Source organism: Pseudoliparis swirei, chromosome 20, assembly GCF_029220125.1.
Source record: "Pseudoliparis swirei isolate HS2019 ecotype Mariana Trench chromosome 20, NWPU_hadal_v1, whole genome shotgun sequence".
NCBI lineage: Eukaryota > Metazoa > Chordata > Actinopteri > Perciformes > Liparidae > Pseudoliparis > Pseudoliparis swirei.
In genome coordinates this window covers 9,362,682-9,380,204 of record NC_079407.1, presented here as the reverse complement: position 1 = coordinate 9,380,204, position 17,523 = coordinate 9,362,682, and the positions used below count along the sequence as shown (strand labels likewise).

Sequence of the window (17,523 nt, the reverse complement as noted above, 5' to 3'; positions counted from 1 at the left end):
CTGCTCTACATTATGTACATTATCGGGAATTTCAGCCTTTATTGGTCCATGCGTATAGTTTTCTTGTAATTTTCTTTGATCAAACAACCTTTCAACACTTAATTTACAGCTCATATGGAAAGAGCTTTCTTGTGCAATCATGAAAAAAGAACAGCATTCATGTCCCTTCTGGGCTGTTATTCCTGTTTGTCTTGACTGAAACCAAAGTTTAATTTGGTGAAATAAGGTTATCTGTTGATGCTCTCAGGACCACCTTATGAATTTGAAGTTGACATTAAACAGAAGCAGTTTTGAATTTTATCTTCACAATCCCCCATTTTCCTCTCTCAGCTGCTTGTGGTGGTTTGATCAGGAACATCACAGTTGGCCGCATCGTCTCTCCTGGTTTTCCCAGCAACTACAGCAACAACCTGACCTGCCACTGGCAGCTGGAGGCCCCTCAGGGCCACAGAATACATGTCCACTTTGAGAAGGTGGCGCTGGCTGAGGATGATGATCGGTAAGCAAGACCTTTAGCATTTTTACGAGGATGGTTGCATATTGTAAATGGTAAAACTGTATTTTCTTTATCCTCAGGTAGTCTGTAGTTGTCGCCTGGCAACAAAAACATTTGTATTTTGTCAGTTATGAAAGAGCCAATGAAAACAATTACAAATACGATACAAAGTGACGCTGTAAATATTTTGAACATAAGTAGTGCTATAGAGCTGTCTGTTCATGACCTTTGCACAAGCTTGCACATGGAACTATCACATATCCACTCATGAGAAGAAATATGAAAACTTAGAATCAAGGATATTAACAACGCAGGGTTTAAAATGTTCCAGAATGTTTCATCAGGAAGGAAATGTGTGTTCAACACATTTATTAGACATCAAGGATACACAGATCAAGTTGAACAAAAATACAGCCTGTAGCTGTAGTTTTTTATTTTAAAATCCTGTAAAGTTCTGTCTTCTTTATTCTTAAAAAATTGTTTCCCATTGAAGTTTTTTTGGAAAGTATTTCCCTTATCTAACAAACTATCAAATGGAAAAAGTGCAGTTATTTCACTTTGCCTATATACAGACTGCACAGAGATTATATAATTTTACAAATATACAATTTTCTAAACATAGAAACAAACAAAGATGCACAATTATAAAGCAGGTCTTGGTGCTATAAAATACTCTGGCGACAGGGATAATGCTGGGCATCGGAAATGGTGACCAATCAGAGCAGTAGACCTTTGCGGTAGTGGGGGCTGAAAGAGACATAGGGGAAATACATTCACACATATGAAACCCTAACCCTGGGAAAATTAAGTGTTTTTAAACAATAAAGCATGTTAACATGTTCCAGAAGAAACCCCAAATACAAAATTAGCATAATATGACACCAAGGTAGCCCAGGTACTGATTACATCTGCAGGAGGAGCCTAGCCAAATTATTTTGTGTTCTTCATTCTTTTAGGTTGCTGATCAAAAATGGTAACAGCATAGATGCAGCTGCCCTGTATGACTCATATGAGGTGGAGTATCTTCCCAATGAAGGTCTACTTAGCACATCCAGGCATCTCTTCACCGAACTGACTACAGACGCTACAGGCACATCCACTGGCATTGCCATCAGGTACCAAGGTAAGCACCAGAGCAATGGATAATCCAAGTATAGCATGTGTTGCCATGGCATTTGTCATGCTAGTGTCATGTGGGCTTCATATAAAAAATGTGAGAAACATGGAGAAAACATGGCAGTAAACCCCATCAGAAAGCATTCATAATAAAAACACACAAAGGCCTGTACGTAAGAGGATGTAAGCTCACTATTTGTATTAGTCCCAGAACAGATAAACATCAATGAGAAACGTTGGCCTGCTTCTCTGTGATTGATTGATTTAAAGACATAATGAACAAAGACCTTCAACAGAATAATTCCATTCAATTCCATTTATTTTGTATAGCTCACAATCCCAAATTTGCTTCAAAAGGCTTTACAATCTGTACACATTCAGACTATAATGTACAAGGTGACTGGTGAATGGAGGTCAAAAGATGCATCAATTCAAGTAATCAAGGGAAATCTGTTGGATGGACTGAGTCAAAACAGTGCAAATCTCCAAACACACAGCTTTCTATAAGGTATTTCCCCCTGGAGAACACTGTTCTGATTTAGGGCCAAAAGTCAAGATGACCTTTTTAAATGTACATCCGTAACTTAAATAACAGAAGAATAAAACCTTATTTGAGGCTAAAATGTAATGTTTACTACGAATAACCAATCATTTGTGTGGCCTATCAGTAACCAAGTACCTTTGTACCATATTTGTTTTCTTTTGTTTCAATTTACAATATTTGGGGTCGGCTCTAGCTCATGGGGAGAGTGGTTGTCCTGTAGGTACCCGGTTCGATCCTCGCTCTGTGACCTTGAGCAAGACACTGAACCCCCAATTGCTCCCTTGGTGCTTCACTGCAACCCACTGCTCCTCAGGGTCAAATGCAGAGAAGAATTTCCTCACAGGGATGAATAAAAGTTGATACATTTCTTTCTTTCTTAACCACGTATTTACATTGTGACGATAATCTGGGAGAGAAAGTGTCCTTCAATATATATTTTAGAATTCAGTTTAGTGGGGGGGGGGTGTCATTTTCTATGAGACAGGGCTGGTTTTACCACAAAAAATCGTGTCTGCTGTTCCAAGGTCATGTCCATGCTGGTGGAAACATCAGCCTCAGGGGAACAGTAATGTTTGAAGTAATTTTCGCAACAATTCATGTAATACACAGTGGTTTCAGAAGAAAAATCTGAGGTTTCATTCACTCAGGACCATGAATGTCTATTGTAAATTGCATGGCAACCCGAGTGGGTTTCATCCGGGTTCTCCAGCTTCCCACTACAGTCTAAAGACTTGAAAGTTTGTTTAATTGTTGACTCTAAATAGCTCCAAGGTGTACCCTTCCTCTCTGGGATTGGCTCCAGCTCCTCAATGGACTTAAACAAGTGCATTCAAACACAAGGCCAGCCATGTCATTTTATGTGTCAAATGTATGTGATGGCTTGAAACAGCATCACGTCATTTCTGCTGGGCGTGGAAAAATTCGCACTTACTGAATTTTTTATCACATACGCGTCTGTGCATTGACTTTATATTAAAAAACACCCGCAGTTCTCCCATTATGAATTCCTCCAGACTCAGGTCTATGTCAGAGGTACACTAAAGTTGAAGTAAGTGTTGCTTCATGTTTTTCAGTATTTACCTACTAATAAGATAATAGGAAGAAAAGTTAATGTTGTATACTTTAATCTTTTTGTTTAATTTATTTTGAGTTTGTGGATAAAAGCTGCTCCTCAAGACACTGACTAGTAGTGCAGCGTTGGTTGTCATAGATTCAGCCATGATTCTGATGTGGCCCACGGTGAAAATTAGTTTGACACCTCTGCTCTAGAGGACATTTTACCATAATATCTAACTTAATTGCAGCTTTTGCAATAAACATATTCTTGAATGCATTTAAACACATCAATAACCGTGTGAAAGTACCTAATTTTGTCTTTTGTATCTGTTCATTTTGTAGCCACTTAATGGAGGCTCTCAGTATATTCCACCCAGTAAATCTTTAGCTGCTTCATACATTGTGCCTCCCTAGGCATGGGAATAAAAGAATCAAAGGCAGTCCTTTGGTTACACAATATCCAGTTGCACTTTATGCCAGCTTAACGTTATACATTAGAATAAATATTATAGATTTTACAGCTAGTTTCATCTGATGGTTAGGGTGAGAAATCACTAAGCTTCACTTATTTTTTGCCCTCACATTTGTCTCAGCACTCACCATCAAATCAACAGCCTTTCTCTTCTGGTCCACAAGGACTACTTTGAAATAAGATCAGCATAATCTGTTTAGGCCTCTGCTTCACTGCGACAATTAGGATTATGCCCAAAGAGTGAAATAGACTTCATTATGGGCATTAACAAATCATAATGCTTTTCAGACAGTCTCTTGACAAATGTGATGGTTCCACCTCTACCACAGACGATTCCTACCCTGATAAACAGATTATTCTTCTTCTGCTCCCTTGGCGCTTCACTGCAGCCCACTGATCCTTAATAAATAAAGGTGGGGGGGGGGGGGTAATTAAATGCAGAGAAGAATTTCCCCACTGTGGGATCAATAATATGTACATGTCCGAGCGACTGACGTAGTCAGTATGAGAGGACCCTATTGTTATTCTTAGGGGAACATTGTGCGCAGATTTGGGGTCCAAAATTCACCAAATTTGACAAGCTTGTCAGGCTTGGTGAAAATAGCCATCTGATATAGATGTCAAATTGTTTTTTTTAAATGGCTTTCTAGTGCCCCCTCGCAGTTGGACTGTCGACACCCCTCACCCAGAATGTCCGATTGACTTGAATTTTTTCAAACATGTCAATCTCCACCTGCTCTAAAAAAAAGCCTCTCAGAACCCTAACCTCCGCCTACTTAGATTCTCAGCCATTTTGAATTTGGTTAAAAATACACAATTGCGCATTTGTCCTACACGCTTGATCCAATTCATACCAAACGTTTTGTAAATGATAATTGGAGCTATTTCACCTACAGTTATCAAATGCTTTTTGATATAACTTATTTCCGCCTTGCACCTCAATCTTTTGTAATGTTTATGCTGATTCCACTGGGATAAATAGAAAGTTGAACATTATTTAATGGATGATTCTAAAAATACAGGACCTGTCACCAACAGTCAGATATAATACATAATATGTACATGCTGGTGGGAACATCAGTCTCAGGGAAATAGTCATGGTCTGAGAATATCGGCAGGCCTAATTTCAGTCAAAGGGGTGACCAATGTCATTGACATCGTTATCTCCAGAACCAAAAATCAATTTCACAAGTATTACAAACATTCAGTATCCATCTTAATTACACCTAATACGTGAGAACATCAGCTGATCCAAACACCTGGTGTAATACAGGAAAATTCTTTATGTCCACTTTAGTAACTTCATGGTTGGATTAGAAGCCAAACATAAATCCACTGTTTGACAACATCTGCATCCTCTGCATGTGTTGACATTACCACCGTTCTTAAATAAAGTAATAACATGATGGTATAATGTCAGTCCTAATCACTGTCTTTGTACCAACAGCCTTTGCAGCAGGCCACTGCTATGAACCCTTTGTGAAGTATGGTAACCTGACTAGTAGCGACAACACTTGGGCAGTGGGAGCTGTGGTGGAGTTTGCCTGTGACCATGGCTATACCCTGGAACAGGGATCTGTCACTATTGAATGCCTGGACCTAAAGAATCCACACTGGAACGAGACCGAGCCTGCTTGCAGAGGTCTGTATATCTGTATTGTTGAAATAAAGTGACACATCTAATGATTAAAAATGGCATGTATTTGAATACAATCCAGTTTTTAATAATTTACATCATCATTCTATTTTAGGCAATAAGCCTACATGATTTTACCTTCGATGGGTGTTTGTCTGTAAACACACAAAATGCCAGTAGGATTTAATGAAATGAGATCCAGGAACAACTCATGGTGCCATGTTAGTTAGTCAGTCAACACACATACAATACATTTCTGTATTGTAAAACAATGGCAACAACCAATATTTAGCTAAATAAGAAAATGTTCATTCTTCTCAGTTTTAGTATAACATTGTTCACACTAGGGCTGTCAAAATTGACCAAAAATGACATTCAAATATTTCCTCCATAAAAACTACTCTTTATATATCTATTGACCGTGTCCTAATTGAGTTTGGTGCATGCAACGTCAGCTACGTTGCCTGATTGCCTTGTTTTCTATTAGAATGTCACAACCGGCAGTGGGCAGATACAGTAACTCCCTCCGTCCAACTGCATACTTCCCTGGGTTGGTCGTGAGCCCCGCCTGTGTGGTGAATTGGTATAAACCAAGTGGAGTGGAGAAGGCCGTTTTTCCTTAGCCTCTGGCGACAGAGGAATCTGCCAGTAGCCCTTTGTAAAATCCCGGGTCGTAAAGAAACGCACAGTGCTTAGTCGGTCCAGTTCATCGACCCGGGGCATTGGGTTTAGCATTCCCTGTAAACCATTTTATAGCTGGATGAACTCAAGTTTCCTACTCGTTATTTCTTACTTTCAATTATATTTCAGCACATCTATTTTCTGGCTGCTGCTTGTGTGTATTTTGACAATCAAGAATATGTCCTTTTAATAAATAAAAGATCAAAACTGAAGTAGTGAAGTATTGAAAATGTATTGTTTTGGCATTGAACTTAGAAATTGTGCTTATTAAATAAACCTAATCATTGTCTTAATGTCCATAGTTGTGTATTTGCATATGTTCCAGCTGTGTGTAGCGGCGAGATCACAGACTCAGCTGGAGTGGTGCTGTCTCCTAACTGGCCTGAAGCCTACGATCAAGGCCAGGACTGTATCTGGGGGATCCACGTTGAGGAGGACAAGAGGATCATGGTGGACATTCAAGTGTAGGTATCTGCCTTCCGCATGTGCAGTTTGATCCGCCTCCTCACCTTGTACCCTTTGATATGCATATGTTCCACGCTAGTACAAACACCTTCCTTGGCGTCCTCGAATAAGAATCCTAACCAAACCCACATCATCATCTCCTGTGCTCTGTATACCAGCTCTTGACTTCTAACAGCAGCGCAGAAACAGTTTGAAGATTACAAAGAATTACCTCACCATGACTGATAACACGTATTAAAAACACAACACGCTGCTAATAAAAGAGCTTGTGAATGAGATGCGTAAAGTGCCACACAGACAAAGGTTAATTAGATACGGCAGAGAAAACTAATTATATCAGGGAGGGTTTGCTTGGCAGAATGAAGTTTCTGAATCAAAATTGCCTTCACCTGTTTTATTTCTTGCAAGGAGGAAAGTTCCGTCACAGCTCTCAGGGAACTCTGTGACACAAGATTCAACGAAGCCACAGTCACAGCATTACTTATACAACATGAGGTTACACCTCTTAGCCCAAGTCAAACAACAAAAGTGTTGATTCTGAATTCTATGACTACTTCAAAAAATAAGTTCTCTCTCCTACATCCTGAAAGGTCAGCTCCTTATCTTGATCAAGACCCTGAGAACTTGTATCTACTTTCCCTAACACCCCATTGTGAAAAGCCATTAGTTTTACGACAACAGGCTGATCTACCCCTTATGTTCCTGCTACCCTAAATCACTCTGCCAATACACTCCTCATCACCTTAGCTATATTTTCACATAACATGACATTACTATATCTTACCATTACATTAGTCTACATCTGGGGTGTCAAACTCATTTTCACTGTGGGCCACATCAGCATCATGGCTGACCTCAAAGGGACGGTTGTACTGTAACACTCTATAATTGTAACTACTCCAGGGCATATAGTTGCATTTCATTACCGTGTATTCGAGCATACAAATATTGTACATACATTTATATAAATGTAAATATATATATGAGCAAATTGCTCTAATATTATAAAATAAATCCATTTAATTGAATTATATTTATTATAACCCAGTGGCGGGCCATGCATTTTCTACCTAGGACTTCAATGCCGTCTTACTACAGCGGAACAACCTAATGTAAGATCTTAGTTCACCAGTGTCCCGGTGCGGGGCTTTTTATGTGAAGCAGGAGACGGAAAGAGAGGAGTTGTGGAGAGAAGTGAGTGGTTTGAGGTGAAGGAAATAAAGTTGCTGTGTTTCTTGTGTTATTAAGTAACATAAAACCCTCAGTTACAATAATAACCTCATTATGGACGCCACAGCTACAAGTTATTATTGGTTTTGTGTAAACACCTTGTATTTACATAACACTGCAACAAGTGAAATAAAATTTTACATGAAGCGCAACACCTACAAATACATAACTGCAGAGTTGCAGATACATAAATACGCGCCTGACGGGATGCTGCGTCATTAACGGACAATGCTTGTAGTCCACACCACCGTAATAAACACAATGATAACAACACATTTACAATAACCAGTCACATTTATATATAACAAAACAATCAGACAGAACTGTGGCACTAAAATGCCTCACACTCAATAGCATCAGAAAGAACCGTATAAAAAAATGACAAAGACAAATGAACACAACGCTACTGAAGAACACAACAAGAGGATCACTCACCAACTCCCGTTCACTTAAAGTTAAAGTCCATCCTCCTCTCTTTGGCAACAAACAACTCAATTACGCGGTTTGTCGTTGAGCTTTAAGTCCACTAGCAGCTCTTTCTCGATGGCCATGGACGCCAGTGATGGAAGTTGAGCCTCCCCAGTTGCGTTTCTGGAATAAGTCTTAATCTGTTTCAAGGCTGAAAATTGCAAGCTCAATCTAACTAGCTGTGGGGTCGGGCGGCCTTTGGTTATTATGTCCTTCTTTTCTTGAAACGCCCTCCTTGGGAAAGGCTTCGAGATTAAATCTGCCACCAACTCCATTTCTCCTCCTTCCGCCATTAAAAGTTAAAAGCAAAAAAACAAAACTGTGGTGACCTCTTGATTTCTTGATCCCTGCTAATCTATCTCCTTCTCCTCTCAGCTGAACTGAATGCGGGCCCACTAACCAATCACAGCGCATGTTAATCTGACGTACTTTCATGAGCTTCCAGAAGGCCAGAAGACATTAAAAAAATACACCCAGTATGTCAAACTAAAGATATGATTGGTTGAAGATTATGTCAATCAACGATAAGATCCCCATGTACTTCAAGCAGGCTATACTTTTCTTGGCCTGTCAGAAGGCCTGAGATGAGCTGTTCTTCTGTGGGGGTGAAATCTGATTGGATAAAAGCTCCCGTTAAAATTAATTGGACTGGAAGCAGCGCTGCCGGATCGAAGCACAGAAACAGAGGAAGACAGTGTAATAAGAAAATAAAAATTATAAAAATGTTTTTCTTTTTTTTAAATTATAAAATAGCTATAACTTTGTAAATATGTTTAGGCCTTCAGAGAAGGCTTAGAAGGCCCGGATGGCCCGCCACTGCATACATCCGCAGATTTAAGGATTTCTGATACCAGGTACACTTCTAAGCCACCTTATGTTCGAACATGGTGTTCGTTATGGACAAACCATGGCTAGCACAGAAGTCCAATAACAGAACATTCGCTTGGGTTCAGATCGGGCAAACCCTTCCTCCCTATCCCCCCTGCCAGGTTTCTCTGTCATTGCCCACGAGAGCGTTAAAGTCTCCCAGGAGAACTATGGAGTCGGCAGGCGGTGCCCTCTCCAGGACCCCTACCACCAACTCCAAGAAGGCCGGATACTCTGAACTGCGGTTTGGTGCCCAAGCACAAACAACAGTCAGAGCCTTACTCCCCACAACCCTTAGGCACAGGGAGGCATCCCTCTCGTTCTCCGGGGAAAATCCAACACAGCAGCGCTCAGCCGGGGGCTTGTGAGTGTCCCCACTCCCGTCCGGCACCTCGGCAACTCCAGAAAAGAACAGAGTCCAACCCTTCTCCAGGAGCTTGGTTCCAGAGCCAGTGCTGTGCGTGGAGGTGAGCCCAACTATATCTATCTGGTACTGCTCCACCTCCAGCACCAGCTCTGGCTCCTTGCCCGCTAGCGAGGTGACGTCCCACGTCCCTAGAGCTATTCTATGCTACCGGCGATTGGCTCGCCCAGGCCCCCTGCCCAGCCCGCCGCCCGGTCTATATAGCATCCGACCCCGATGCTTATCCCTGCAGGTGGTGGGTCCACAGGGTAGCTGCTTCATGTTATTTCTTCGGGCTGAGCCCGACCGGGCCCCATAGGCGAATGCCTGGCAACCAAACGCTCGCCGGCGAGCTCCCCTCCTGGGTCTGGCTCCGGGAGTTATTTAAAGTCTAATGCTATTTAGTTAAAACCATTATCCTTCTCTATTTATTACTTTTGGAAAGATGGAGATAGAAGATCATGAAGTCATTAAATGTATTGGCAGCTGGTCCCATGGGCAAGGCGAAACTCAGCCCTGTTTTTTCAAATTGAACTAAATCAAATTAGTGTCAGGAAATAAAGGCTGTGATTGATTTTTCTTTACGGATGCACTGCAAAGCCTTGTTTAGCTTAATCAAAACAAATTTGAAGCCAACTGACAATACTTCTCAATCTGCTCTCTGAGCAGGGGAGAAGATATATGCGTTTGCAATCAAATAAACATTGCAACGCAATGAGTTTAGAAGACAGCACACTCATTTGACTTTGCTTGTGAGGATTTTATAGATCTTCAGATGGACAAAATCCTTATCAAGGTGAAGCTACCTTTCCAGGTCTCACCTCTCATTATGTTTTTGAGTAGGATTTAAGTTCATCAATATGTTTAAGTTGTTTAGATGAAATCGATTGTAGGGCTGCATCAAGCATTTTGATGTGGGAATATATTTAGTCAGTTGTTACTCTGACATCCCCTCTATTAAAACTGACAGACTTGAGGTGATTAATTTGATAGAGACAAAAAACTATATAAGACCGGCGAAGTAAGACTGACCTTTGGCTGTTTGATATTATAGGAAAAGTACATTTTGTATTACAGTTTTTCTCGATTGCTTAAACAAATTTTTTGAAAGCATGCCTCGTTTTCTCAAAACTCTAAACACAAATCCCAAAGCCACTCACACAAAATGCAAAACCCTTTATATCTCCTGCAAAATGCAACTTTGCTTTCAAAACAGTGTTATGTCACCTCAAAAGTGGATTTTGTTTTCAAATGACAAACACAGCCCATTATATGAGTAGACATTCTAAGCATCGATTGAACACTGATGTGCTCAATGGAAAACACTACTATGAAATGGGAAAACACCAGTATGAAGGCCTTATCAGGAGCATTATGCCTTTTCATGTCCAGTGGTACTGTACGCTTTCTCCTGTTGTAAAATATTGTAAATTTATAATGTTTTAACTCAAAATATAAAACAACACACAAATATACAACAAAAATGTTTCTTTCTTTTTTATAATTGTTTCACAGAATAAACAATAGAAAATAGACCAAAACAGTCAACAAAAAAAGAAAGAAAAGTGTAAATAAAAACGACCAAAAAAATGTGTCTTCGTCCTGTCGTCGGTTCCTGTTTGGCCACAGGACCTCATCAACATCCTCCTCCTCTTCCAACTCTTCCTCCTCCTCTTCCACCTCTTCCTCCTCCTCCTCCTCATCCTCATCCTCGTCCTCTTACCCTTACTCCTCTGCCTCTAGTCTCCTCTACCTTCCATGTTTTTATCCATTCTTCTTCAAATCAGGAGGTCACCTGTGGCCCTTATATTGCTAAAGCCTTGATTCCAAATTGCACAACAGCCATCGAAATGGAAGTTTTGCCAATTGAATAGCAGTGTGTTCTGTCTGAACACAAGGAGGTTTTGGCATTGATGAAGTGTGTAAAGTAGAGAGGATGGTGTTTAGTGTTTTGAAGAAAGTGTGGTTAACAATTGAAATATGTGTCTAAAGCAGATAATTGTGCTTATAGTTTAGCAGAATTGGTTTAGGGAGTTGGCACATGAGTTACAGGTTGTGGTCATTGTGTTATAAGTTCCAGTTTTTGTGTGTAATCAATCGAGAAAAACTGTAACAGGAAATTATTTGAACTTTGAAATGACTTTGTAACAATCTGCAGCCAGCGGCAATATTGCCAAAAGGAACAAATTTGATTTCCTTTTTGCTGTCACTATAAATATTTTTACACATTTTTCCTGATTGATTTTGGAAAGATAACATAATCACAACAGAGTTAAAATTAGCATGTGGTATGCATTGGTATAAGTATGTGTATAAATGTTTAATGTATCATTTCACACCAGCTGGGTCCACCTGAGAAAAGATCCTGCATGACCAAAATACATGTCAGTCAACATTTCAGAACACAAATTAAGACCAATTCTTTTCCCTGAGAGACATTAAATGATGGCCCTGGTTTACAACTGGATCAGGTCATGTTCAGATGAGAGGTTTACAGTTAGAGTTTGAGAATTACATATTCCATGGAAAGTGCAAGTAGGAATACAAATGCTAGTGTGTGTGTGTGTGTGTGTGTGTGTGGTGTGGGTGTGTGTGTGCACGTGCTAAATGTGCGTCTACAGCTGAGGACTAATAGCTCTGCCAGTGGAAAGACAAACACTCACCACTCAAGATCTTGTCTGTTCATTACCTCACAGTTATTTCCTACAGTTTTACAAAGTCAAAAATAAGCATGTCCTCATTTGTCAGGCTTTGCAATGTGTACATTCAATCCACGCCTCTTGAACCTTTGATTATCTGGCATACCCAGAGTGATAAATAGCTCAATCTCAGCCTGCTAAAGAGTTTTCTCAGGAGCCGCTGGTGATTAATTAGCGACGGCAAAGAGCATGTCACTTCTTTATTCTGGCTAAGCCATTTCTGTTATTGTCTAAATCTTTTGTCATGCCTTTCCAGTCTTCCATAACTAATTCCCTTTTACAAACATGTATCACATCAAAGGAACAGGGTTCAGGGTCTTTCCCAAGAAACTGACAATCTAATAATTTGGCCTTTCCTCTGAGCCAGAGCCACCCATGTAACGGTCCGTCTCAGTAATAAGTAACCTTGGTTTGACCTGGAGTTGTCGTTGCCCTCTTTACTGTCATTTAAAAAATGCAAGGACGGACTGTGAGGTGTACTAATAAAATTATGTTATGTCAGACATCTGTCAGGGGGAAAAAAAAGGTCAGAATTTGTAAGGTGTGAACCTTGGTGGTATTTGACTATTTGAGAGTTTAAAGTTGGGGCCAGAGAGAACAGAGAGAGAAATGTATATATCCAACTGTTTTTTTGTGGCACATAAAAACAAATAAAATATGACTTAAGCTGGTTGAGATGGACACTAAAGAGATATGATTTTGTGTGTGTCTGATGTTTCAGGTTGAATGTTGGGAAGAATGATCTGTTGACCTTTTATGACGGAGATGACCTTACAGCTAAAGTACTGGGTCAGTATGGAGGTTCAAAGTCCATATTTAAGCTATACACCTCCACAGCAGACCTCACCCTCCAGTTCCAGTCGGACCCTGCCACCAACGTCTACGGCTATGGAAATGGCTTCATAGTCCACTTCTTTGGTAAGTCTTAACCCTCCTCATGAATCTCATTGGTGGAATGTAAACATAAGACATCAACATGGGCAGGTGTCAGAGAATTTTGCTTTTCTATAGTTTGTACGTGCAATTATTTTTGATGTGTTCGTCTGATTAGACTCCCTCGTCTGTGCCTGCTACTGCTAGAAGGGAACCTAGAGCATCATAGTTTGAAGCTTAGGGCCACTGGCCAAGTTGTTATTTGATGAATTGGGAATGATAATGTGTTGATACCAGGGGCGGCTTGTCCATAAGGGCGATTGGGGCGACGCACTGCCTAGGAAAAATTAAAAAAAATTAAAAAATTAAAAAACATTCTACCACTAGACCAGTGGCGTCCCTAGGCTAAAAAACATCCGGGGCTAAAGCCCCGGATGTTTTTTCATTAGCCCCGAATGTTTTCAACCAAAAAAAAAAAAAGATTTGGTACACAAGTGGTTAACACCTCCAGGTCGCACGTGACGTCATTCACCCAAAACAGCGGAGTCAGACTGGCAGCAGGCGCACGTAACAGCAAGCTGCTGTCTGAGAGTGTTTCTATGTCTACAAATTTCGCTGCTTCACTCTTCTGGGCTAAGCCCCCCCCCCCCCGTCGACAACGCTCGCACTGGCTAAGCCCCGGATGTATCCAAATCCTAGAGACGTGCCTGCACTAGACCGTCTGATCTGCCTCTGTATGTCATTGTCGAATCAGGTAACAGTCATTCAGTCAGCCTAAAGTCGTGCTTCAAATGGCCCCGCCCCTTCTGGGGCGACTTTGGGCGAAATGAAAATCGCCCCAGACCTCTTTCATTGACTCCCATGTTAAATCCATTTTTTTCGCAAAACAGAGCTCTCAATGCATTCTCTATGGCTTCCGGGAGGGCTCGCCCCTCCAGGTCGTGTCATAAGTAATCAACGTAAAAGCGTATAAGTACATCATACAGCTTCGACAGAGGCATATTCAGTCGAGATGGCCAGTGCTCAGTGCAACAGCAGAAATTCAATTCTTTCTTTGAAAGAGACTCCTTTCGTTCGGCGTAACAATGAAGACAAATTGGTAACAATAGAATTAGGACCTCCTAGATCAGCGGTCGCCAACCCGTCGATCGCGATCAACCGGTCGATCTCGGAGACGTTCCCTGTCGCTCTCCAAAATAAAATGAAAATAAAATCAGAAACACATTGTTCCTCATTATCGAAAACGTTATAAAGTGTCTTCTGAAACGTTTTCTTCCTGACTGGAAGATCAACGTCAGAAAAGATCTCCGCCTGATTTTAATGAACGCCTGAAAACGGGTTCTCTGACAGCCGTGTTCTCAGCTGTGCTCCCTGAAAGAGGAACGTAGGACTACAGGTGAGGCACAGGGGAAATGCAGAAAGACCTTTATTGATAACTTCACATTTAACACAAGGTCAAAGTACACCGACATAAAACTAAGTCATGAATAATGAATAAATAAATGTTGAAATGCTTGTACCTTAGTGTAAATGTTGAAGTTAAGGCATTAACAAGTTACGCCTGCGCATGCGCGACTGCCGAGATTCTCGGCGACTTGCCAGGTCCTACCTCCGTGACTTCGGCTTTTCTGCTGTTGTCCTTCAAAACAAAAGCTCAACATTGAGCTTTCTTCTTGTCTGGTAGAGCAATCTGGTTTACTTGAAAGTGATTGCAATTTTATTTATTTTATTATTTGAAAAAGCACAGATGCAGGAGTCACAAATTGTGATCTCATATTTATTATTATTATAATTATTTAAATCTGAGGATGTCTGTAGAGTTGATGTGAATGTAATCACCAACGGCCTGAGTTTAGAACGAATCTCAGAGGACAAAACGTTCATGAATACCAAATTTGCCCCTCATTGGAGTTGAAAAAATACCCAAATCAAAGACCAGGAGCTGGATTACTGGCAGACAGCTCACAGACTGCCTCAGACTGTCTGTCTGTGCTTATGAACTAACTACAAGCTCACAGACAATGTTCAGTCACAGCCATAACACTTATTGGAGTCACATGACTTGATGACATTGTGACATAGCTACACATGGACAGCTGTCTGACGTTCTGTGGTTTTGGGAGGGTTATAATCATTATCAAAAAAATTGCCCCCCCTGAGAATTTTTCCAGGAGCAGCCACTGGTTGATACAGACATGATCCATGGAAACCTGTGAGGCGATAAAGCTCAAAGACTGCAGGGAAGATGTACAGTTAGTAACGTGCATTAATTGGACATGAATTCATACAGGAGATCGAGAAGAGGCGAGAGGAGCTCAGTTTATCCTAAGATGTCCTCCAGCAGTCTAGGTCTATAGCAGCATATCTAGGGGCTGGACCTGTGCAAACATGAGCCAGCCCTAACTATAAACACAATCAAAGACGAAATTCTTAGGCCTACTCTTTAATGCAGTGGTCCCCAAACTACGGCCCGTCTCCACATTTGGCCCGGCCCCCTGTACAATACCAGAGACGCGTATCGTTTTTTTCATTTATTATTTTATTTTTTAGTCTGACCACGCAAATCCTAGACTAGCCCCTCTCAAATAGAACGGAATAATGGTGAAAAGGTTAGGTAAGATCCCGGAAAGGGTTATTAATATTTGGTTATGTGTGGCTTTCTGGAAAACAATACATTTTTGTTTTGGGGTAAGGGGGGAGGTCACCTGGCCCGCTGCCGTTGAGATTGCAGTGAGACACGGAGAAAATGTGAAGTGGTGATCTTCGCAATAAAACATCTTTGATGGGACGTGTCGAGTCTTGGCCAATCAGCGTTAAGATGTCGACAGCGTTTGGTGATTTAGGTTAGCTTGAATGTTAGCCCGCTACATCTACTGCTGTCACGCTGCACAGTGTATTGATACTAACAAAGTACCCGTACGTTAAAAACGACATGATTTAGCATATTTTTTGTATCGATACTTCATTAAAAGAGCGCGCGATCAGAGCGCACGTGCTGCTCCGCTCCGTTAAATGCTGTCTGCCCGCACTGCTCTGTGCAGCGCTCACAGCGAGTGGCGTCAAGTGGCAGAGCTTTTGAGACCGTCTTCGGCTTTAAAAAATAGATGCCAGAACTGAAATGTTTAAGTACTTTTTCTACAATGCAGACAGTCTGTAAAGTTATGTAACTCTACAATTGATCGTACAGAAGTAATACTGTTAGTATCGTGACAAAGATAAAACAGACTTAAGGAAAAGTCTTTGAGGACTGTTCAGGCCCCAAAAAAAGGAATTTGGTTCATGAATGACTTATATATTTGTTATTACTATTATTATTGGGCTTAGTCAGAGCGGAGGACCTTTTGTTCTTAAACTGATTATTATCATTAATTAGATTTGTGGTCAGAACAATAAAATGAGTGTAGTTGTGGTTCTAAAAGCTTTGAGGCTTCATCAAACAACGTGGATGTGGTGTGGTGATTAAAAAAAGAAAGCCCCCCCCCCCCCCCCCCCGTCACCTTTTTCACCCCTCGTGAGTTTGCAGGTATGATTTAGGCACCCCTGCGATCGTCACACTTGTTCTGTTACAAACTGCCCCCCATCAGAGAAGGGAAAAGTTATGTGGCCCTCACAAGAAAAGGTTTGGGGACCCCTGCTTTAATGTGTTGACTGCGTCTGCCCCCCCGGACTGAAAGTGGAAGCTTGTTCCATAGAAAAGTACTGAAAGCTCTGGCTTCCATCTTACTAGTTGAGACTCTTAGAACCACAAGTAGCCCTGCGTTCAGTGAGCAGAGCTCTGGAGTGGAGTAATATGGCACTATGAGCTCTCTAGTGGGATAATATAGTAGTATAAGCTCCTTAATAGATATTACCTCAGTAATTAAATCTTTGTAGGTGAGGAGTAGTATTTTATTAAATTGCAATGCTGCGCTCTCGTGGCTCCTGTCAATCCTATGGTGCGGTGGCTACCTAACATTAAGTTAGCTAACGTAAGCCAACTAGTACAATTATTATAGCGAAGACGACTCAAGTTAACACAATCTCGCAACTGTCAACACTTCTTCAGCTCACTAACTCGGTAGTGATCTGTCTATTACACTAATTATCTCATTCGATTTACGATAGTTAGCTAACGTTAGCCTAACATACACATGTGAATGAATGTTGGTGGTGGTCGGAGGGGCCGTAGGCGCAGATTGGCTGCCACGCTTCCGTCAGTCTGCCCCAGGGCAGCTGTGGCTACTGATGTAGCTTACCACCACCGGTATGACTGTGTGTGTATGACTACTGGACTCTGAACTGTAAAGCGACTTCGAGTGTCTAGAGAAGCGCTATATAAAATAAATGATTATTATTATTATTATTATTATACACCATGTATAGATAAATTAGAAGATCAGACTCCCCAGAGTCTCAACAGTGGGCGAAGTCTCAACAGGGCAATGGCATAGTTGGTAGTAGGCTTAATCCACGATCCAGACCTCAATGATCCATCAGGCAGATGGAGGTAGAGAGGAGGAGTGGCCGGAGTCTCAGCA

At 41.2% G+C, this 17,523-nt stretch overlaps 1 protein-coding gene across 1 annotated transcript in view; it reads left to right on the top strand.

Annotated features, from left to right (window-relative positions):
• The window catches only part of sez6b (seizure related 6 homolog b), a 172,991-nt gene that overhangs the window by 124,753 nt on the left and 30,715 nt on the right, over positions 1 to 17,523 (top strand). Inside the window, exons 6-10 of the mRNA XM_056441222.1 lie at positions 331 to 499; positions 1,453 to 1,619; positions 5,132 to 5,326; positions 6,327 to 6,465; positions 12,855 to 13,051. Of these exons, the coding sequence (XP_056297197.1) occupies positions 331 to 499; positions 1,453 to 1,619; positions 5,132 to 5,326; positions 6,327 to 6,465; positions 12,855 to 13,051 (867 nt within the window). The remainder of the gene's footprint in view (positions 1 to 330; positions 500 to 1,452; positions 1,620 to 5,131; positions 5,327 to 6,326; positions 6,466 to 12,854; positions 13,052 to 17,523) is intronic.